This window comes from Tamandua tetradactyla, chromosome 19 (assembly GCF_023851605.1).
Source record: "Tamandua tetradactyla isolate mTamTet1 chromosome 19, mTamTet1.pri, whole genome shotgun sequence".
Lineage (NCBI taxonomy): Eukaryota > Metazoa > Chordata > Mammalia > Pilosa > Myrmecophagidae > Tamandua > Tamandua tetradactyla.
In genome coordinates this window covers 17,525,813-17,550,969 of record NC_135345.1, presented here as the reverse complement: position 1 = coordinate 17,550,969, position 25,157 = coordinate 17,525,813, and the positions used below count along the sequence as shown (strand labels likewise).

The 25,157-nt window shown below is 32.6% G+C and overlaps 1 protein-coding gene across 15 annotated transcripts in view; it reads left to right on the top strand.

The window, feature by feature from the left end:
- Nucleotides 1-25,157, top strand: part of LCORL (ligand dependent nuclear receptor corepressor like) — a 216,745-nt gene that overhangs the window by 179,189 nt on the left and 12,399 nt on the right. For 9 of the 15 annotated variants that reach the window (XM_077136480.1, XM_077136484.1, XM_077136489.1 and 6 more), the window contains 2 exons: nt 229-322; nt 8,542-19,356. In XM_077136480.1, coding sequence (XP_076992595.1) covers nt 229-322; nt 8,542-13,390 — 4,943 coding nt within the window. In that variant the 3' untranslated portion in view covers nt 13,391-19,356. The other 6 variants (XR_013165793.1, XM_077136481.1, XM_077136492.1 and 3 more) reach the window with 6 other exon arrangements.

The following is a 25,157-nucleotide window of genomic DNA, read 5'->3' as shown; positions in this document are numbered from 1 at the left end:
ATATCACCTGGCAACATGAGCATCTCCTCTGTCCTCTCTTTCCTGTGTAATGCCATCCCAGTCATGTGATATTGCTAAAACCATAAGATAAGTAGGTAATGGTCCCATGTCATATACAGGTATTAATTTTTAGATCATAAATTAGTAGATTGGTAAAATATGAAATATTAAAATTTAAGGATTGCCTGTGTCACAATTATAAAGTTTTTTTTCTTGCAAAAATTATAGGGGATGGAGTGTTAGATCTCTCTACAAAGAAAACCAGCATAAAACCTGAAGAGTCATCCATATGTGATCCTTCTTCTGAAAATTCAATGGCTGGGTAAGCAATGTCTAGGAAATATGATTTAATGTTAATATAAAATTATCTCTGCAGAGAATACTACTAATACTATGCGGAGTAGATTTACATACATAGTTTTCCTCCAGAATTTTTGTCACTCATAAGTGTGTCTTTCTCATACCTTTCATTTGTCCTTCTCTTTCTTTTTTATTCTTTCTGTTAAAGAAAAGTTATCAGAACAATCACCAAACTTTAGTTCATGTTGCTAAAATGAACTACCAACATAATCATAGAATACAAAATAAGAAGCAGGATGAGTAAAGAGAATTTTAAATTAAATATTCAGAAGGCAATTTTAAGGGAAGTATTTAATTTCAGTATTTAATTTTTTAAAAGCAGTGAACAAATTCTTAAAGTATTGTGTACTTAATAATTCTTAATGCTAGCTTTTATAAAGTGTTCACATTTTTTATTGTGCTTTAGGGTTGGTGGCAAGCTACTTAAAATAGCTAGTAATCACCACAAAAAGTTTTTCACATTTTGAAAGCTGTCATTAAATTAATTTAAATAAATAATTAATAATGAAATGCTGTTCTGTTGGATTTTGGATTCTTTCTCTGTAACTTTCGCATCTTCCCATTAACAAACTACATAGGAAGCTTTTTTTAATCACATTTAAATCTTACATGTCGAGTGTAATTATCTTCAACTGAGGCTGAAGTAGCATTTGAGTCATAAGGTATAGTAAGTTTTCTGTTTGAGAAACTTCGAAAAGTACAATACGCTCAAAATAGAAATAGTGTTTATAATATCTAAAATTAAATTATTTTATTCAAATACGATTTACCTATTTGTTTAAAATTTTATTATCTAGAGAAAAATTAGTCTTGTGGAAATATGGGATATTTGTATTTGGTATTATTCTTGCTGCTACAAATTTCCTTTAAAGGGGTTGACTCTTTTATTACTTGTTTTGTGGTAACGTCACGTTTCTACTAACAAAACTCCTTTAGGATTTGGGTTTTTTTATAATGGAACACTAATTGTACAGATAAAAATTATAAGTGCTGCTCTGCAAGCATCTGTCAGAGGAATAGCAACATCATGAGAATATTTTTACAAATACTGAGTTAGGATTTTATGTTCTTGGAAGGTTTGCCCATTGAGGCCACCGTATGATTGTCACATTGTCCTACCGGGACTGTAGCATTTGCTTTGATAAGGAGTAACTACTACATCTCACAGACTTAAAAGTATCATAAGCAGTGATGTTACCTAAGCAAGGAGTATAATAAAGGAGTGGACCCTCCCCTTCCATAGCTGTGTGAGAGTCTCTCATGCATCAGTTTACCATCGTTTCATTCCATCCATCCAGGAGACTACACAGAAACAGAGAGGACTATGTGGAAAGAAGTGCTGAGTTTGCAGATGGTTTGCTCTCAAAAGCTTTGAAAGACATTCAGTCTGGAGCACTGGACATAAATAAAGCAGGCATACTTTATGGCATACCTCAAAAAACTTTACTTCTCCACTTAGAAGCCTTACCAGCAGGGAAGCCTGCATCTTTTAAAAACAAAACTCGAGATTTCAATGATAGTTACTCATATAAAGACAGTAAAGAAACTTGTGCAGTGCTGCAAAAGGTAGCCTTGTGGGCAAGAGCTCAAGCAGAGCGCACAGAAAAAAGTAAACTCAATCTACTTGAAACCTCAGCATTAAAATTCCCAACAGCTTCCAGTTACCTCCATCAGTTAACTCTACAGAAAATGGTTACTCAATTTAAAGAAAAAAATGAAAGCCTACAATTTGAAACTTCAAATCCTCCTGTTCAGTTAAAAATTCCTCAACTACGAGTAAGTTCTGTTTCAAAACCACAACCTGATGGTTCTGGTCTGCTGGATGTTATGTATCAAGTTTCCAAAACCTCTTCAGTCCTAGAAGGATCAGCTCTCCAAAAACTGAAAAATATACTCCCTAAACAGAACAAAATAGAATGTTCTGGGCCTGTAACTCACTCAAGTGTCGACTCTTATTTTCTTCATGGGGACCTCTCTCCTTTGTGTCTTAATTCTAAAAATGGAACAGTTGATGGAACCTCTGAAAACACTGAAGATGGATTAGATCGAAAAGATAATAAGCAGCCCAGGAAAAAGCGTGGCCGCTATCGGCAATATGATCATGAAATAATGGAAGAGGCTATTGCAATGGTAATGAGTGGAAAAATGAGTGTTTCCAAAGCACAAGGAATTTATGGGGTACCTCACAGCACTTTAGAATACAAGGTAAAAGAAAGATCTGGAACACTGAAGACTCCTCCGAAGAAGAAACTCCGATTACCAGACACTGGGTTATATAATATGACAGATTCAGGGACTGGCAGCTGCAAAAACAGCAGCAAGCCTATGTAGATTACTTGTTAGGAAAATGTTTGTATGTGCGTATGTGTGCGCGTGTGTGTATGTGCACAGGTGTGTATTTGTGTGTCTGTATACACACATGTGGGAAATACAAATGCTCACTCTGACAGGAGACATGAAATTTTACAGTTCAAAAACCACTTACATGCCTTTTGAAAAAAAATTTTATTCAGGGTTTTCACTGTGGACAGAATTATATAGTTGCTTACTTAATTCTGATAGTTTGTATTTAATCCTTGTATAAATAGGTGAAACAGATTCAGGTTTTCTTTAGTAGTCAATAGCATAAAACGTTGTGGAAAAACAAGTAATTGTCAAGTGAAACATTTTTATTGGTGAAAGACCACTCCAGCCATTCAGTTGCACCATCTAATGGAAATATGATACTAATAGTTTGTAAACATTTTTACAGAACATACTTACAGTTATTGTAAGTAGGTCAAACAACCAGTCAAAGTTAAATAGACAGTTATCTCCATACTAAGAAAAATTAATATATACAGTATTAGTACACTACAGTGCATTCTATGAAATACGAAATGCACTCAAGTGGATATACCAGGAATAGAAAAGAAAACCTAAATGCTATGTATAATGAAATTTAATATTTATCATTTAATAGTTGATTTAGCAGGAAGTTGGGGTTTTTAAGGTATATACTTTAAAAAAAAAAACTGACACATAGTTAACCCCAGCAGCTATAGAATCCTTTAATAGAAGATGGAATACCAAGAACAAAAATAATTTAAATTTAATTATTAAAATAATTTAATTTCATTTTTTATTTGAAAAAAATAAGCTAATGTGTAAGGATAGAAAAGAAAGTTGGAATGCAACTTTTAGAGCATGTTTATAATGTGCACAGAAAAAAGCTTGAGAATGATAATTTTGGTTTAAATGTGCTGGTTAGTTGATGTTATGACTACTTTAAATTTTAAGGATTGTGACACACTCCTACTATTGAAAAACCTCAGTGTAACTTTAATATATTTGCTGCTGTGACATTTCAAAACATTTTCAGTTTATCAAAATGAATTACAGATTTCATTTTGGTGGGCGATACATTATCATTTTGCTAATAACCAAATTTGCAGTTTGTTCAGGGTCTTGAATAGATTTACAAATATTTAACACTGAAGCTGTTTTGAATTTTCAGTAATGTAAACTTTCTACTAATTGGGTAGTTAGAAGCTGGGCAGTGCATTTTAACTTTTACTAGACTCATAAGAGAGACCAGTAATTTTTATACAGCAGTTTTAAATTATGCTTCTGAGTATTCGTTTTGGATTTATGGAGTATGCAGTTTTAGTGGTAAAATGTTATAAAGCATGTGCCTCCATATGAAAAATGGGGATTTGCTTTGTAAATTCAAGATACCTAGAGTGCCCCTTTTCTTTGTTAAATTCAGGTTCTGGTCATTTTTCTAAGCCAGTTTTCCTAAATCCAAAAAGAATACTTTTATCTGAATTTAAAAATAAGTGCACCTTGTCAAACGCTTGTGTGTTTTTACACTTGTGTTTGTGTGTATTGAATAACCACTTATACATGTAATACTAAAGAGATTTTCAGCTATTAAATTGAAAAACTGCTTACATTTTTTTAAAGAAACTGAAGAGTGAGAAACTATACAACCATATAGTTATTTGGTCTCTAGATCTATACTGATCTCTCTTCAGCTACTAATAATGTTACCTGCATACTAGGGATATGAATCCTCTTGCTTTTTTTTTCCCCAAAAAAATATACTTAATAGATTACAAAACAGCAGATGTCAGGGTCATCTTTCTTTTTAAAGAATTAAGCCATATTTTGTGAGGGCCAGAACTTGTATTATTTAATGTACTTCTCCCTCCCCCCATTGAAAAACAAAGTTAAACATTTCCAAACAGTCATATCAATCACTTTTTACATAATTTTACTTGCAGAACTTTGGGGGCTTGAATGCATTACATAATATTTATATTGTATTGAGCTTTTTTATTCCTCACACTATATTTACATTAATAAATTGATTGAGAAGTTTATAGTAAAGGGACACTTACAGAACACTTTTATATCATTTAAATTAAGATGACCTGACCAAAAACTTTCCAGGATTCATAAAATCAGGGATCATTTTGCTATTGACTTCACAGTGATCAGTAGTTTTATAGGTAATATTATAGTTAATTTGCAGCATTTTAGTACTTGTATTATTTATTTTTGGTCAGAAATAGTAAATTAAAATATTTTTTGATAGTTTATAGATAATGATCAACCCATAACTTTTAAGAGAAACAAAATGTTTCTAATTATTGAGTTAACTTATGATTATACAAACTAGGAAAGGCAGGGAAATTTATGGGTTCCCCTTCTCCCCAGTAATTCTGTTAAGATGTTCTTTATGTTAAACTTTCAAAGTACTTTATAAATTTAGTTACCAGTTACTGCTTATTAAGTGACAAGTTTCTGAAAAAAACAGTTTCAGCAGACTTTTAATGAAGGTGAAAGCAACTCTTACGTGCTTTCTACTTATTTGAATGTTCCTCAAGTATTTTATATTTTAAAAAAAAAAGTAAGAAAAGAAAAAACAGTGCCTCTGTTTTTAGACTACTGCTCAGTAAAGTTGTTTAAACCATTTCTGGTAGCTAATGACAATTTTATATTAAATTGTATACTAACTTTAGTGAGACTGATTTTTTAGTTGTTTACAGTACAAATACTTGTATTTGTTTTTTAATTGCAGTATTTCCATTGTCGCAGTAATTTAGTAAAACTCTGTGGCTGCCTTGATTTTTGACAGATTTTGTTAATATAAACTGATTGTTAGGCAATTAGTTATATTTATGCATAAATCAATTGCACTATAATTCATGAATTATTTATTACAATATTTTCTAATGAATTCATGTATATGTCTTGTGTTGTAAATGTACTGTAATTCTGTTCCTACTTTGTGTTGTTATATATCTAAATCTGACTGTATGAATTTTAATTGTTCAGTTAACGTGTTTCTAGGTTGTAATTTGTAGTAAAGCACTTCAATGCTTTTGCACATAAATTTACAACATTGTTGATGTGTGCTTGATTTACTCATTCAGTAAAGGAAAAAAAAAAAGAAAAGCAATGAAAAAAATAACCTGACTACACTGACTTCTTTGATTCACTCTAGGAAGCAGTTTTATTAATACTAATATTAGAAATTTACTTTCTCTGAAAAAATATTTAAACAAGACTTGTAATGGACAAAATGGACAATAACATACAGAAAATGAGCAGAATGTTGGTTTATAAATCAAATAGGGAAAGGTTAGAAATTTTTTAACATTAAAAACAAACAAGGAATCTGTCAAAACTACAATTTTAGAACCTTTATACAGTCACTTGAGATTAAATCCTAGATTGGAGACTTTTATATGTATTTAACCTGTTATTCCTCATATAAATTTTTCCTTGAGATTCTAAACACAAGAAATGCAGAAAAGAAAAAATTTGAAGCGACACCAAAATGTGACGCCAACATAAGAGCATCCTAAGGGAACCAGTCAGAGAGAAAGACTGCTTATCCCTTGCACTGAATGCCTTATTGAGGTCACAAATTTTATACTTTGTTCGCTCTATGAACCTCACCTATTGGAAATGCTAGTCTGTGTTTATGAGGGTATCTTGTGGTTTGCAAACCACAAGAATCATTCATTGTAGAGAAGCACAATTAAAATAAATACAAAAAATTTGGTTCAAAAAAAATTATTATGGAGGTCTATAATTTTAGAACTTAAAAATGAATCCTAATATCTGAATATCTAATTGGTAACTTTATTAAGTTACCAATTAAGCTTCATGTAGCTTTAGGATGGAAATTACCAGCCACTGTGGTATTTTTGAAATTTCATTATCAAAAATAATAAAGTAACTAAGAAAATTTTTCTTTTAGAGATTTCTTTGGAATGTAAAAAAGAACATCAAAATCTTGCAGTGGTTTTCATAATTTTATGTTCTATCAAATTGAAATTATAACATTTTTCAGAGTATGTGACACTCAGTATACGTAGTTTTTAAAAAAACTATTCTTTCTATACACCTGACTTGTACTAACATTGAAAAAAAAAGCCTCTGAGCATTTCAGAAACTGTCATAAAAGGATATTAGTCTTTAAAATACAGTAAAACATTTTTCTGACAAACATGCAAATTCTCTCTTTAATTATTAGTTAACAGATATGCTTAAAATGTAATTTTAAAGAAACTGTTGAAGCACACCTATCAGAACTGTCTGGGTTCCTTATGTTTATGTAAAATTGCTATTTTTAATTTGCTGGAAAAAACTTACTAATAGCACTTACAACTTAATATGTGATAGCTGTGATTTCCTTGTGCCTTTGTTCTCTAACATATTTTTTGAATTGTCTAAATAGCAATTGGGAGTCAGAACCATCCTTTACTCTCCCAACCATGATAAAATTTACCAAAAAATTATTTGCAAGAAGGGAAAGATACTGGTGTCATGTCCTGTCTTCACTGTCTGGAAGTGGCAGTGGACTTAAATTGGGTTTTTTTTGTAATTTCCTGACTCTTCCTTAATAGAAATTTGATGTCACATCACATGCTACTTCTAGTGAGAATTTGGTTGAATCTAGTAAAGTTGTCTTTTATTCAGAAAAATATTTTGATAAAGTGTTCAAAATCTGCTTTATGTTTTTGCTACTCAGATAACCTAGTTTTAAAGAAATACATAAACAAAATATTGCATACTTATTTTTGAAACAGGTTAGGCCAGTTTTAGGGAGCAAAATAAAAGATTAATTCCACTTTTTATTATAAAATCCTTTATTTTATTATATAGAAATATAATAATGGCCCTTTATTTAAATAAAATACATTCTTCTGTAGCAATTTACAATTAGCATATCCCAATTACAACCCTAAATAAAATTTCTACAAACCCGGAAATAAGAAACCTAAGAAATCACAAGTGGAAGGTTAGTTTCATGTACAGAGTTTGGTGATATGTTTAATTAAAATAGATACTTTTCTGAAACAGAATTCTTTAATATATTTTGTTTTTCTTGCTGCTGGTATTAGATTTTTTTTTTTTTTGAATTATAGACTTCTACACTGGTTGCCAAGCAATCCTGGGTCTTAGTTAAAGTTAGATGTATGTTAGTTTCTTCAGAGGGACATTTTCCAGCATTTGAATTAAATAATTAGGTAAGTAATACCTTTAGCTTTGATGTAATTACTGTAGTATTTAAAAACAATTTAAAATAGATTTCATTTTTAAATAGCTTAAAATTTTAATTTCCTTAGGTTAAAAAGCCTACAGTTTAACCTTAGAAAAGATATTCTGTTATTTTTTGAAATCCAAGTCCCTACTTTTTCTTGTGGTTATGCAAAACTCTCTTTTATTAATAACTATCTTCACTGCCTTAAAAAAACTATTTTAAATAAAAATAGGGAAGATTTTATTTTACATCTTAATTTCCTTATTTCCTTATTTTGATGAAAATGATCAAAATAGCATAAAAAGCCTACAAAAAGTTTAACTCTTTCTGAAGCACTTTCCATTAATTGTTCTTAATGTATCCAAAACACTTAAAATTATCAATATGCAACATAATCCTCAGCGTTCCTATTGCAAAAATAGGTTTTGCTTTGACTCTTATACTTTATTATAAGAAATTAATTATCAGTGCTTCATTATATTTTTGCCCAACAGTGATCAAGATGTCATCGGTACACCTCTGTAGGAGTTAGGAGTCCAGTATACCAAAATATCTTTTGCTTAAACACTGTTGAAATTACAACTCCTTATACGATTGGTATTTTTGCTGTAATTCATTTTTTGTTTGATTTTTATTTTTAGTTCAACTGTTGATGCAAAATCAGAGGAAGCTACTAAAAAGAAAAAAGGAAAATCAGCATTAAGCAAAGTTTTGGAATCTTTGTGCATTCATCACCAGCAACAAATTTTGGCTATGTTGAAATTTCTAGTCCAAGAGCAAAATGTTGCTTGTCTTTGCTGTTGTAATACATCATATGCTATATCTTCAGAATCTCAACATTCCCTAATTGAAGATAATTTACATGGTCTTTTCTGTAGTTGCAGTGAATATAGGCTGGCAGAAAGAGGGTATTTACAAAATGAAAGACAAAGGCCTGGTAGAGCATCTTTGCCAATCTATAGTAAAGATTTATGTTGTTTGTCTTGCCAAACTGTAACTATTGAACACATTAAGACAGTAGTGAATAGAGGAATTGCAAATAGTTACAATTCTCAAAGGTGTTGTTCTGAACTGTTAGCAGACTTTCATTCTACAAAATCAGCCTTTCATATTCCTCTTTTGTCAAGGGAAGTATGCAATCTTTCAGTCAATCTTAGAGATATTTGTAGATCTCAAAGCCCCTCACCCCCACCATTATCACCTATACAGACTGAAGGATTTGAAAAACTGAAAGATGCCATCTCAGAATTTTCAGCCTTAGAAAATAAACTTGAAACAAACATTAACCAGCCTCCATCTCTCAGACCAGCAGAAGTCAGCCATGACAAAGTTAATCATGAAGGCGAAATATATAAAATTGAAAAATCCAGTAACTCTGACTCTTTGCTTTCAGAAGACAGCAGTATTTGTACTACAAATCACGAAAAAGGTGAAAATACTGTAATTTTTCAAGATTTAATGGATCGTATTAATGAAAAATTAAAATCAATAGAAACTACAGATACCACAAACCTTGTAAAATTGTCTCGCAATGATTATAATACAGGTAATGACATGAAGTTGGGAGATTTAATAACCTCTCTCTTGCACAATGCAAGGGCCAGTGATTACAGTTTTATGGAATTACTGAGGCAACATGATAGAAAAGTAGAAAATAAAATTATTCAGACAAGATTTCGAAAACGTCAAGAAACCTTATTTGCAATGCATAGTTCTCCCGATTCACCCATGTCTAGAAGGCGGTCTTTACAGATAAAAAGAGAACTTGCTAATCTTGATGAGAATTTTATAAGAAAGAAATATATTGAGAAAAATTCAAGGAAATTAATGCATGATGGTGAAATATTTTCGACAGGTCAAGAAGAAATTTGTCACTGCCAAGGGCCTTCTTTACAAAATTCTGAAAGTCTTCAAGATAAAAATCATGAAGAAACATCATTTTCACCAGGTTATCCATTACAGACATTACAGCTACCTCTTCATAGTTTAGAAACTAACATGACTTTCGACACATTTTCAGACAGCTTTAAAACAACCTCACCTGAGAAAGTAAACTTAAGTAAATCACAGGAGAAATCTGCAGCTGGGAAAAAAAAATTGCAAAATCGTAGGGAGAATCCAAAATTAGAGAACATTCAAACTCCTTTGGAAAGTGATGCTCCTGGACTTTTAAGCAGAACTAAACGAAACATTGTCCCTCCAGGGTGGTATTCTATATATGTAACAAATAATTATGTATTTAAAAAATGCCCTAAAGCCAAAGAAATATCTGAATCCACAAACAAAAAAGATCCAGTGAAAAATACTCCATTTGAGAGCTCACACAATATTGACCTAAACAAAATTGCAATGAATTCTAATGTACAAGTTGTTGTTGAGCGTTTAGAAGATACAATAAATATGGCCAGAAAGTCTTGGGATAATCAGCCATTATCAGAAGGATATAAAGCATCCAAGAAATTGATAGAGGATCCCCATGGTAAAGACCAAAATGCTGGTAGAACTACAACTCTTAACATGAATCAAATTACATGCAGAGAGCAGAGTTTATCAAAATCTGTTGTAGCATCCAGCAATATTATCAAAAGCAGTCAGATTCCTACAATGGAATTGAATAATAAAAGACTTGGTAATCTGAAAAAGTCATCTAATTTAGATACGGATAGCTTGACTTCCAGTGTTGAAACTGTACCAACAAAATATAAAAGCATTGAAAGCGCTTCTTTTTCCAGCTATTCTAGTCCTATAAAACTCATGTTTCTATCTGAGGTTAAAAGCACTGAAGGAATCAAATATACTTTAACTTCAGTTAGTACTTCTGAAACAACTATTGATCTTCCTTCTGAAAAATGTCTAACCCATCATGTAATTGGAGAAAGAACTGAAATAAATGAGGATATCTCATATGCTAACTTTGAAAATCATGGTTCTAATCATAATGATATTGACACTCTTCAAAGAGAACTGAACAAATTTAATTGTGCAAAAGAAAGTACAGAATCCTCTGCAATAACTACAGCTGAAATCAATTGTGATAAGTTACCAGAAGAATCTAAGGTAAATTCAAGCAGTGTTACTGATTCATCTTTCAAAAGAAAACCGGGTAGACCTAAGAAAATAGGTCCCCAAGTTGTGAAACAGATTAAGAGGCCAATTGGAAGACCACCAAAACCTAAGGCTGATCAGACAGACATCACCATTTGCCAAAATGAATCTTTTAGCACTGGTAAGAAAAGTCCAGAGTCTCTTATATCAGAAGTAAAAGAAGGTATTTGTAAAAAGAGTATTACGGTAACTGTTACTTATGGAAGGTCAAGAGGAACTAAAAGATATGTTTCTGAAGGAAATGTAAATATAAGCAGTGTTACATCCTCAAATAATGTTGCTGATTTTTCAACTGGATTTAATAGTCTGAGGCATATTAGAGAACACAAAATTGACTCTGGGGAGAGAATAAGTACAGTACCAAGCTTAACTACTGAAAGTGAGGTCTTGGAGTCTGGCTATGAATATGTTAGACCTATCAAGAACAAATCTGTGATACCTCACCCACCCAAGAACATTATTCGACCAAATCAGAAGCCTTTGGCAATAATTAGGAAGCCTGGTAGACCTGCAAAAGTGAAAATCTCTGGCATATCTGTAACTATTAATAGAATCTCACCTCAGGAAAGAGAAGTAAGTATTAACAGTTGCTTACCTCCTTTAGAACAGGAAAATATGGTAGGAAAAAATCTGTCTGAAGAAAAGTATGATCACCAGCACAATAAAATGGATAGAGTAAGGCACGCTGAAGCTGATATATTTAAGAATGGATCAAAAAGTATGGTTGCTACCATACCTTTGAGACATTCTATTAGGGACAAAAAACCATCTCTGCATTTCTTTCATTCCTTAGCATCTTCTAACTCACTTATTTTTAGTAATGGTCTGTTCCATAAGTCATATAATCTCCATGTGCAGAAAGATAAACATCAGAAGGAAAAACATAAGCAGTCAAGGGTAAAAATAGCTTCCAAAGGTACCTCAGGAGCTAGAAATTCAAGAAATGCAAAAAAATGTTTGGAAGACAAATTAATATCTATTACTGAAGTGTCCTTGGACCCTATAATTTCAGCAAACCCTTTGCTCAGATGGTGGGCTGCTTCTACTTCAAATGATTCCTTATTAGAGGAATTAAACAATAGATTTGAGCAAATAACAAATGCTTGGGTGCAAGTGAGTGGAGATGAAGCTGAAAATTGTGCTCATAAAAAAAGAGAACACAATGAAAATGATAATTTCAAAATAGAAAACCCATTGGAAACCTGTCTTTTAGAACTTGAAGTTTCGCCTGTAAAAATGCTTTTTCGGAAAAAGTATGATTTGAATGAACTCTGTACCTGGTTTATGCAAACAACAGAAACGCAGTCTCTTTCATTAGTTAGGAAAGCAAATGCTCGAAACCCTTTGGAAGTAATAACTACCAGAGGAATTAAATTAGGGACCAAATACTCTGGTTATAATACTAGCCCCTTGAAAAAACACCTTAAAAAATTTGCACTATCCTCGCCTTCAAAATCAGCAGGGAAATTGCATATACTGAATAAAATAGTTGGCTCTCCAGTCTTAAATGTGAAAAGTAATTTAACACTAGCCAGACTGAAAAGGGCTGAGTTTAAGAGGTTGCAGCATGAAAGATGGAGAAGAGAGAGAAAGCTACATAACCATGGAGCAGTTGCTTGGAATTCTAAAAGGAGAAACTTAAGATTTTTCTTTCAGCATCAGTTTTTAAACAAGACTGAGAGGGGACCAAATACTGAAGTTCCACCCCAAGGGAAAAGCTCGTTAGGTAATCAGTTTATTTTGCCACCTGAGATCAGGGATGACTTTCTGCAACAGAGGGTGGCAGCACCTGACTTGAAAGCACACATTAGTTTAGAAAATAAATATAAGTCAGAGGCAAAGGAGAATGAAACAAATTGCAGCCAAAAAGAAGAAAAGGGCTCAAGATTAGGAAATATATATCCAAATAATTGGAGGTCAAAAACCTTAAAAGATTGTAGAATATTTTTGAGGAAGATTAACTATCTTGAACACAGAAATACTTTTAAGTTAAATACAATCATTTACTCTCCTGAACCTATTGATAGTAGAAGTAATCATCAGACTCATATAGAAGAATCAAACCGCTGTACCTTAAGATCCCATTCTACTCAGCAAATTTCTTTTAAAAAGCAATCTAAAGAAATAGAAAATGCTAAAGCAAATAGTCCTTCAACCAATAAATTTGCTGACCAACTGGACAGTAGTAAATTAAATAAATGTGTTAACTATGGCAAGAATCCTTCTGATAGTTCTGAAGTTCTTAGCAAATTGAACAAAAGAAAAAGACCACCATGGAAGACCACAGAAGTGTCAACAAAAAGATATAAACAGCAGTCTTGCAACAGTGGACTAATGGCAAACTATTATTCAAAATCCCAACTAGGTAAGTTTTTCTCTCCTTAATTTTAAAGTTTCATTGTAGGTGCCTTGAGTAAAGTATACAATAATAGATAGAAAAGAAGCAGCAGATTCAGTTTAAATTTGTTTCTAAGATATTTGGACAACCTAATTTCTGGGCACCTAGTATGAAACTCAATAAAATAGGTGCTGCTAAATACACCAGTGTACTTTCCCTCATCTTACTATGCCCAGAATTTCAAGCAAATTAAAATATGTTTAGTAGGCACAGTTTCTAAACATATCTCATTAATGTGGAAGTTACATTATTTTACCTTTGATAGAACTACTGTAAAGTACACCTATTGTACTTTGACAGATAAATATGCCCAGATTACTAACTAAAAAATTAACTCCTACCCTACAGGTTAAGATACATACAGTCTCTTGATAATTTATTAAATAGCAACAATGAAACCATATTGAAAGAAGTTAACGTTATCTCAGTGCCAAATTGATAATGGTTATCAAATATAATATTCTAGGATATCAGGCTTATGTTCATCATTAAATTGTTATGCCCTTTGGTATTGCTTCTCCAACCACTTTAAGATAGACTATTTAAAGAACATCATAGGAACAATATATTTTTCTCAATAAATCAGCAAACTTGAGTAGTTTTTGTTCAAGTCAGACGTTGAGCTAGTTTCCACAGATGAGGAGTCCTTTCCATCAATGATCTATGGTCTAACAAGGGAGAAACAATCATGTATTATTACTTTACTTTAGCAAGTAATTAATTGCTTTACTTAGTTATACTGAGCTGACTCAGTATATTGGTGCCTTAAGGGTACTGTCACCTTTAGAACCTAGCAGAAATGAGATTTGAACACTAGTTGCCACTATAGCTATTTCCAACTCAGTTAGTGAAATGGGCTGGACAGTCCCGGACGTTGAGGAGCATGGGAGAGCTTATTGATTGCTTCCCTAACATGAAAGAGTGCCATGTTAAATTTGGAAATTTAAGGACAGTATATATTCTATATGGTACATTTTAGGGGAGGTTCTTGGGGGTTAGAGATATATAGGTGGTTTTATTTTAACTTTTTTTTCTTTAAAGGCTAAAATCAATAGTATTGATTCTACATTAAAATATTAAAAAGCAGTAAACTCTGAACTATCATGAGCTCCAAAAGACAATTATTTAACCGAATAACTTTAAAATACCATTTCAGTAATATCTAGCACACAGTGATTAAAATTTTAAAGGTGATCAAAATAGAGTCCCCATTATTGAAAAGTAAATCAGAACTAAAAAGAATGTTCTTCATCTCTTGCCCTCAGGTTAACTAAAAATAACATCATAATAAATATTTTGTCAGGAGAAAAAGAGGGGGGAATCTAATAGTGATTTTAAAAACAACCACAAAAAAAAAAAGCAACTTATAATTCACCTGGGAACATGCACACATTTTTTAAAAACTGTCATGAATGGAGAATAAAGTGGAGTTTCATTTTTAATTCTCTATACCATCCTCATTTCATGCTGTTTCAGTTTACTAAAAGTAGTTTGCATTATTCATTTTACAACAGAACTGTATTTTATCTTTCAGCTTCTTAACCAAACATATCTTCCAACAGAATAAGTATTAAATTTATTTTAATATGATTCTTCACCCCACTAAATAAGAGATCACCCTAGAAAATTAAGATGGAAGCTACCTTAATATTGCTTTTTCAAAATTTTTCAAAATTTTAGAATCATATTAAGAGCTTGTTTTTCGTCTGCTCTTCGCATTTTAAAAATTACTTGCGCTATTTCCTGTTCTGCTTAAAATTTTATTTATCCTTTACTGATAACTTTCCTTCTTTATTTTTTAACATTCTTTTTTTAATCAACAGATACATTATTTTTACAAAGTTGCATTTATAACAACATTTGTTATATTTATCTGATTTTCAAATATTTTCTTAAAGTGTTTTTTTTTTCCTCATTATTCTTGGTATTCCATACTTTTTTTCCTTTTTGGAAATAACACTGAAACTCATTATTAGTTTTATTTGTGTTTTTCTTCATAGAATAATTGCTGACTTTAAACTCGAGAAAGACTTTTAAAGGAGTTTTCTAGAAAAATTCCCAGGGCAGGCAATGTATGTTTGGGACATTTCTATTGATGCAGAGTTTTTGCTTTTACCATGAATGTTGTGTTTTTGTACATTTTGAGATTAACTGTTCAGATAGTTTAATACCTAGCAGTTTTTAAATTTCTACCACATTTATTTGTACTGCTGAATATCAAGTATAGCTATAGAAAGATAGATGAAGAAATGCAATTTAAGCTGAGGCTTGAAGTAAAAGATACGAAACATTAGAAGTCAGGAGAGGAGTGTTTCAGGCAGAGCAAACTATGTGGAAGATCTGGAGAACAAAAGAGTGTGACTTGTTTGGAGCACTGAGTCATTTAGTTTACTTCATCTGAGACATAAAATAGGAATCAGAGATGGCATGTGGATAGAATGGCAAAAGATAGTTATTGAAAAAAGCATAGCCCAAATTATGAGGTCAACATCAGTTAATGAAATAAATGTTTTGGGCCATTCTCCAGTAAAAAGGGAGAATGAATAGAGTTGAGAGAGATTGATGAAGAAAAATCAATGTATCTAAGAGAGTAGAGGAATAAAGGTTAGCCTCTAAATTTTTTGGCTTGAACTTCTGTGTAGATGGTATTAGCAGTCCCTGAGATGCAAGAGAGCATTCTTAGATGCTAGTGAAAGACTTGGGTCGATGGCAGGTTTAAAAAAAAAAAAAAAAAGTTTAACTCATGTTTAGTTTCTCAGATGCTAAAACAAATACTGTAAAAAGAGGGTTAGCTTAACGACAGAAGTTTGCTAGTTTATGATTTCAGAGGCTAGAAGGTTGTAAGCTTCTTCCTGGGGTTGGTTGCCTTCTGGCTTACCTGCATTTGGAGTTCCTCAGCTTTTCCATCACAGGGCAATGAGTATAACTCCATCTTCTCCTTTCTCTCCTGGGTTCCACTGACCTCTGGTTTCTGGTTGCATCCTGTGGCTTCTCTTTCTGTTTCTGATATCCTTGGATCATGAGAACTACAGCCATATTGGACTAAGGCCTATCCTCATTCAGTTTGGGCATAACTTTACTAATGACATCTTCAAAGGTCCTGTTAACAAATGGGTTCACACCCACAGCAGCAGGAATCAGGACTTTAACATACTTTTTATGGGGGGCATGATTCAATCCCTAACAAATGCCAAAGGAAAGAAGACAGTGAAGAATGAAAGGTTGAAGTTAGAAAATTAAATAGTGCAAATGGAGTGAAGCCTCTGAGTCGATTACTGAATGGAAGGCCTAAGGCATCATTAGAGAGGTTACTCTTGGCCAGAAAGGTCACTTTTCTCTTAAAACATCAGAGAATTAGGAAAAAATATGTGGGGTTGCCAATCAGTTTATGAGTTCTTGGGCCAAATGTTGAGGATAATATATATAACCTATTTTTCCATGGAGCAAGAGGTGATGCAATCTAAGAATAGTATATATAAGGATGTGCTTGATAAGGTTTGAAATAGTTATGGAGAACAGTCAGAGAACTTCCCGAGAAATAAAGGATTGCACAACTGCGTGATTTTATCTGAGCTAACAGGATGCAAGCTGGGAGAAAGATGGATCCTTAGATTTAATGGTGGTGAGGTTCCCAAGAGGATATTAACAGAAGGACAAAGATATCAAGCCTAATTAAGGTATCTTTCACACTGAAAAGTGAGAAACTATATGATCAAAGGTGAAGTTCTAAAGAGTCTTTTTTAATAATAATCACAATTAGATTTAAAAGACAAATGGAGTGAAGAGACAGTTGTAGGAGATGATTTTTGAAGTTATAATGACTCAAAATGGAATGCAGCTACTGAAAATAATAATAGACCTTTTAAATATCAGTGTCTTTGGAGTTCTGAAAGGAAATAATGTGCCTTTTCCTAATTGTTAAATATCTGGATGTAAACAAGTTGACTTTGAACATCTCTGAGCAAATTTTTCAGAAGAAAATAACCTCAGTAGACTTGAAGCCACTATACCAATAGTATTCATCCTAAAACATGTTTAATTTTTCTATAAAATTTCAGAAATTCAAGTTGACACCTTTAGTGGTATTCTGAGATGACTTTTGAAGGAAAAAAAGTTCAGTTTGGCAGCTTTTCCTGTTTTGTCAGAATTCTGGTTTTCACTCAGGTTTATAACGATCAGTGATTTTCAACTAACTATACTCCCTCACCTACCTGAAACCAAGACTAACAATGCATCCTTCTCTGATCTTTCTTATGAACATTTTACCACTTTTCTGAATTCTAACTCAAAATTTCTTTTGAATTTGTAATTGAGGCAACCTTTGGCACAGTATCCTTAAGCATTTTTTAATGTAATATTTAGTGTTTAGAGTTTCTTTATGTGCTTTTATTCAGTTTCATAATTATCATTTAATGGAAAAGCAATGAAGCATAGAGTAGATGACTTTCCAAATTTCATTTTGATAGAAAAACATTTCCAAATGATTCATGTCACCTTAATCTAGTTTGCTACACAAGCATTTCCAAAGATATATTCCAAGGAACACTTTACCCATAAAATGCTGTGTTTGCAAAGGGTTCTATGACCAAATAAGACTGGGAAATGTGCAATTCTCTCTCCTGCTCTTATAGGGTCACACTGCCCATGAACATGTTAAGTTGCATTCCCCAAGCTTTATATACCATTTACAAATACCGCTATCCCACAGAACACATTTGGGGAACACAGTTGGAAAACACTGTTCTACATAGTTTCCTGCTAAGGTTTCTCTACATTTTACTGTGATATTCCCATAGAGAATGTAATGATTTTTAAAATACAAATTAATTTATATATTAGATTTGTTCTTGTTGTATATAAATTAAGTTAGGATAATTGAAATTAAATTGGAAGTGCTCTGTTAACATTCACTATAAAAAATAAAATGCTATGGTAAACACCTTTAAGCCAAAAATATGATGGCATTCTGATTGGTCTGTTTTATAAGTTTTATTTTTTTATATTAGATTTTCTTTTATGTTGACTTAAGGAAGGAACAGCTTGATAGCAGTCATTTCACGAGGCTTTACTATCTATATTGCAAATCATAGTAAGAAAATTATCTTACTGTGAACTTGGGAAAAGTGAAATCAGAGTCTCCTCGAATATATCTGTAGTCTTAATTTGGTAAGAACTGGATGAAATGAAGATACATATTTTAATGTAAAAATTAATTCATCAACATATTTTTATACAAGCTTCATATTGCCACTTTGCTAATTGCTGGTCCATAAGTAAAACTATTAGCACATTGACTCCTTTATTAGAATTAGTCTCATAAATTTAGGAATTTTTAATTAAAATCATTCTACTTACAGTTTTACTTTTCCCATTGTAATTTTCTTTGAATTGAGTAAGTGTTGAGGAGATTCTGTTTGCCATCATACTTTATTAAAATATACGCCAGCTACTTTGATAATCCATTGTGTTGATGTTCTCTCTTAGAATTTTTCTTAAATATTTATATCCCATTGGCTTGTCAACCATTACTGAATTTCTGGGGTATTCTACTACTACTTACCTGATATTTTTCATAGGTTTCCATTCAACAAGCATTGTATACTTTCTCTTTTGATTTACCAGGCATTGTGTTAGATATTAGAGTCACAAAGTAACCCAAGAAATGTATAAGATTTTTGAAGTTGTTTTCACTTGGGCAATATAAATAGTATAACTTGAAGAACAATTTGGTTGATTCTCCATACTAGTAGATATGGAGTACGGAACTATTTTCCAATTTAGGATCAATTCTCTAAATCCAAGAGTCCTGCCCATGGCCTATTTTTGTAAATAAAGTTTTATCAAAACACAGCTATGCTCATTCATTTACATATTGTCTATGTGTGTTTATGTGTTACAGAAACAGATTGAGTAATTGTACATATGGCCCTCAAGCCTAAAATATTTACTGTCTGTTCCTTTGTAGAAGAAGTTTGCCATCCCTGCTTTATATCATTAGAATTTTGATGTGATGTGGCTAGGAAAAAAATGCTATGGGAATTTTTAAAATAGGTTAGTATGTTCTATTCCATTTATCTCCAACCCCCATTGCTATCTATTCTCTCCCTCCACACAATATATTTCTAAAATTTTCTGATATTTCAGTTTTTGTCTTGTTTTGTTTTTTCCTTATGAAACAAGACCTGCCTTTATCCAGCAGTGGTGCTAGGGGAGTCATGGCAGCCTCATTTTGTTTTGTAAATCTTTATTATCTCCCTACAGCTTCCAGATCTGCTTTCTTTATCTGAGGTAAGTTCAAGGGTCACCCTTTTCTTCATTAACCAGCTGCTACTATGTTTTAGAAAGAGATTAATTTCAGATTGATATCTCCTGACTACCTTCCCCGCCCCCCTTATTTTTCTCTGTAGTAAACTGTTCTCTTTGTAGTGGAGCTAAACATGCTGTGATTATCAAAATCTTAAACTTACTGAATTCACCTGTGGTTTAAAAAAAGGAAAAAGACAGGGCAGAGTAGATATCTGAACAATTTCATTCTATTAGAGTTTTGCTTTATTTTAGTTGGACCTTGGTTTGTCTTTCTTCTCTCCAATTCCAGGCAACTTAGAAAATTCATTTGTTTGCTGCTTTATTTCTGTGTTACACAAGCTTAAAAAGCCAGATTTTAAGAACCTGTAGCTATAGACTCCATTAATTTATTCACTCAGAAATATTAGTCTCCGATGTGCCAGGCAATATATTGGACTCGTGGGATAAAAACAGATATGGTTCAAGTTTATTTGGAGAGAAGGCAGACATTGGTTTAATAAATACACAAATCTGGTAAGTCCTCAATTAGTATGTGATCCTATGAAAACTTATAGAGAGATTTTTATCAATCCAGGAAAATTAGAGTAGACTTCCTGAGGAAACAGCCATAGAGCTGAGCTCTGAAGGATGAGTAGGAATTAACTAGGCCATGTGGCACAGAACCTATAAGAGAGGGAATGATTTTCCAAGAAGGAATGGCATGTAGTGAAGAAGGGAATTCATGCAGGTAGGAGAAATGAGAGATGGCCTGCTAGAGTCAATATAGCAAGGTGGAGCATGATGCCTGGGGAGGGGGAGATTGAGGAGTACGTAGAGGAATAGACCATGCAGATTCTTGTAAGTTATGGTGAGCATCTGTACTTTCAGTGGCTTCCTAATACTCTTAGAAGTGAGGTTTAGATTGGGAATTGGTGGGGAAGATACAGGATGTCACCAGATATCCTTTTCTAAAAGATCTCCCTAATTGGTGTAGGCAAGAGTGAAGGCAGAAACTATTATGGTAGCCCAGATGAGAACCTTTACTACTTTAGAACAGTTCACAAACAGTTCGCAAACTTTAGTGTACATTGGAATCACTAGGAGGGCTTATTAAAATGTGCATCGCTGGGCTCCAGCCATGAAGTTTGTTTCAATAGGTATAGAGTGTGACCTAAGAATTTACATTTCTAACAGTTTCCCAGATGATATTGATGTTACTGGTGGAGGACACTTTAAAAACCACTGATATAATAGAGTATAAAGTGCTTTAGTGGTGGCGAGAACATTTATCTTCACTATTATCACATAATGCTAGAATTTTCCTCTAAACACTATTCTAGCTGTGTCCCACCAATTTTGCTTTCGTTTTCATTAACTTCAAACTATTTTCAGATTTCCCTTTTGATTTCTTGTTGGCCTATGAATTATTTAGAGGTATGTTATTTAGTTTCCAAATGTGTGAGGATTTTCCAGATACCTTTTTGTCATTGGTTTCCGATTTAATTCCATTGTGGACAGAAAATATACTTTGTATGATTTCAATCTTTTTCAGTTTACTGAGACTCGTTTTATGGTCCAGATTGCTTAGTAAATATTCTGTGCGTACTTGAAAAAAAATGTGTACTGTCTTACTTTGGGTGGAGTGTTCTATAAATGTCAATTTGGCAAATTGGCTGATAGTGCTGTTCAAGGTCTCTTATATCCTTATTGAGTTTTTCTCTGCTTGTTCTTGAGAGAAGTGCTTAAATCTTCAATTATGATTGTGAATTTTTCTGTTTCTTTCAGCACTATTTTTACTTCATGTATTTTGAAGTTCTTACTATTAGGTATTTACACGTTTAAAATTATGTACTTGTGATCAGTTAACTCCTTTCTCATGGCTTTAATGAACCTCTTTATTCCTAAAAAACATTCCTTGCTCTGAAATCTGCTTTATCTGATATTACTATCATAATTACAGCTTATTTTTCACTAATGTTAGCATGGTGTTTCTTTTCCTATACTTCTATTTATAATCTGTGTCTTTATATTTAAGGTGAGTTTCTTGTAGGCATCATATAGTTGAGGATTTCTTTTTAACCCAATTTGAAAATCTCTGCCTTCTAATACATCACTTACATTTAATGTGATTATTGATAAAATTAACCATCTTTTTGTTTGTTTTCTATTTTTCTCCTCTCTTCTTTGTTCCATTTTTTTTCTTCTTTTCCTGCCTTTTAGATTTATTGAGTATATTCTCTTAATCTATTTAATCTCTTAATTGTTTTTTAATGGTTGCTGTAGGGTTTACACTATACATCTTTAACGTACCACACTCTACCTTCAAATAATATTATACCACTTTGTGTGTAATCTAAATATCTTAGAGCAGTATGTTTGCATTTCTTCCTTCCAAACCTTTGTGCTATTTTTATCATACATTTTTGTTTGTATATATATTATTAGCCCCATAATACATTGTTAACTGTTTTGGCTTTAGACAGTCAGTTGTCTTTCAAAGATATTTTAGAAATAAGAAAACAGGTACTTTTCCTATAAATTTATAATTTCTGGCACTCTTCCTTATTGGCACAATTCAAAATTTCCATCTGATACTATTTTCCTTGTGCCCAAATAATGTCCTTCAACATTTCTTATAGTGCATTTCTGCTGCTGATTAATTAACTTGGCATTATCTTTATATGTCTTTATTTCACTTTTGTTTTTGAAAGGTAATTTTCCTGGGTATGGAATTTGATTTTGTCCATTTTTTTTCTTGTAGTGCTTTAAAGATGCTTCTCTGCTGTCTTCTAGCTTATCTCGTTTTTAATGACAAGTCTGCCATCATTCCTACCATTCTCCTCTCTGGATTCTGTTTTTAAGATTTTCTGTTTGTCATTGGCTTTCAGCTTTTGATTATAAAGTGCCTTGGCATGGCTTCCTTCATGTTACACCTGCTTGGGCTTTTTTGAAATTGTTGGATATGTGAGTTTATAGTTTTCATCACATTTGAAAATTTTTCAGCGATTATTTCTTCAATCTGTTTGTTGTACTCTCCTTCTGGGATCCCAGTCACATTTATTTTGTCCCACAGGTCACCGATACTCTGCCCATTATTTTCTAACTTTTCTTTCTCTCTGTCTCACTTTGGATAGTTACTATTTCTGTGTCTTTAAAGTTCACTATTTTCTCTGGCAGTATCTAAACTGCTATTATTCCCATCTTAGATATTTTTCTTTTCCTAAATTGCATTTTACACCTCCAGAAATTCAAATTGAATCTTCTTTATACAGGCATACCTCATATTATTGCACTTCACTTTGTTGTGCTTCACAGATATTGAGTGTTTTACAAATTGAAGGTTTGTAGCAATCCTGCATCAAGCAAGTCTATCAGCGCCATTTTTCCAACATCATCTGCTCACTTCGTATCTCTGTGTCACATTTTAATTAAGGTATGTACATTGTGTTTTTAGATATAATGCTATTACACACTTAATAGGCTACATTATAAAGTAAGCATAACTTTTATATGCACTGGGAAGCCAAAAAATTCATGTGACTCATTACTGGGATAGTTGCTTTATTAAGGTGGTCTGGAACTGAACCCACAGTATCTCTGAAGTAACTACAGTGTTTCTCCTCATCATATTCATTCTTTCCTCATTTTTCTGGAACATATGGAAGTATGTTTAAATAACTGTCTTAACCTTCTTATCTGATAATTCTAGTATCTGTGTTATTTCTTTGTTTTTATTGATTTGTATATCTCCTCACAATGGGTCATATTTTCTAATTTTTTGCATGTCAGATAATTTTGAATTGATTGCCAGACTTTGTGAATTTTTGTTGTTGGATGCTAGATTTTTTTTTTCAGTGCTTTAAATATTTGAGGGCTTTATTCTGGGACAGTTTGGTTACACAGAAAGATTTTTATTCTTTCAGGGCTTGTTTTTGAGCATTGTTAAGCAGATCTAGAATAACTGTTAGGGTAGGACAGTGATTCTCAGGGTGATTTTGTCCCCAGAAGATACTTGGCAATGTCTGGAGATATATTTGATTGTCACAATTCAGGGGTACTGTTGGCATCTGGAGGGTAGAGTCCACAAATGCTGTTAAACATTCTTTAGTGCAGAGGACAATCCCCTACAGCAAAGAACAACTGTCCAGCCCAGAATGTTACACTGTGATGTGGAGAAACCCTATAGGGATGGGTGAAGAATTGAGGCTGTTGATGCAATCAGTCTGACACAGATGATAAACCCAAAAAAAAAGAAAGAAAAGGACAGGATCATTGGCTATGATCACTAGTAAGTTATTGAGAAGGCAGATGGGAATAGGGTCCAAAATATCCTAAGTCATGTCAGTTTCTGCAATCTTTTGCTCTTCGTTGGTTGGCAGTATTCTAGATCACCAACTTCCAATTGCTTTTAATTTTATATAAATTTAACTCAAATTTATTTTAATCCTTTTTTCAAATATGGCTGAGTCACTTTTTATTGGTCTTTTGAGAACCTTATATATGTATGACATTGCTCTAGGCACAGTTGTAATGTACTAATTTAATACACAAGCTCATTAAGAAATGCAGGGTAAGCCTTTTGGCCTTTACATAGTCAAGGATCTGTCTAAATTGCACTGCAGTGCAAACTGTGTACATTGATTTTTGTTTAGTATTTACTTTTATTTTTATTATTCTCATGCCCATTGATTTCTGAAGAGGATTGGTTGCATTGATAATTACCTTCATTTACCATTCAACTTTAAGTTCAGATTAGATATCCCACTTCCCAGGAGAAAAACCATTCTTTCCATTCTCCATGTTTTCTTGTGAATTCCTCGTTTGTTCCAATAGTCTTCATAGCACTTACTAAATATTAGGAACACACTCTCCATCAGTATGCTAATCTTTGGGACATCTTTATATTTAAAAAACAAACAAAAACTAATTTTCCTAAAAATGTTCTTAGTAAATTGTTAATCTGGGATTCTAACCCAACATTTTCTGACTTCAAAGTCATGCTCCTAACCACCACGGTCTTCTGCTTTTCCTCCGTGTGATCACACCCAGTAGTCTAAAGCAAATCAGAAGAAACATTTGACTTCATATCTGCTATTTAACAATCTGCCAGAATCTTTAAATTCATCGGTATCCTACCACAGGCAAAATGTACTCTTGAAGTAAATCAAGTCTTAAAAAAGAAACAAAACAAGAAGAAGAAAAAAAAAAAAAAACAGAAAACCGTACACCTAACAGTTTGCCAACCAAGAGAAAGGGTTTACTTAAATCTTAGACCTCACTGTGTCATCCTGGTCCATGTTTGACTTGGTTAGAACCTAGACTTTTAAATTTGACTCCTTTTAAGTAAAGAAATTATTTTAAAAATTAGACTATTGAACCATAATCTGCCTACACAAATTATAGGACCAACCTAATATCATGGACAATTGCTGAAACAAATCATACAGATATATATGCCATATTTTATCC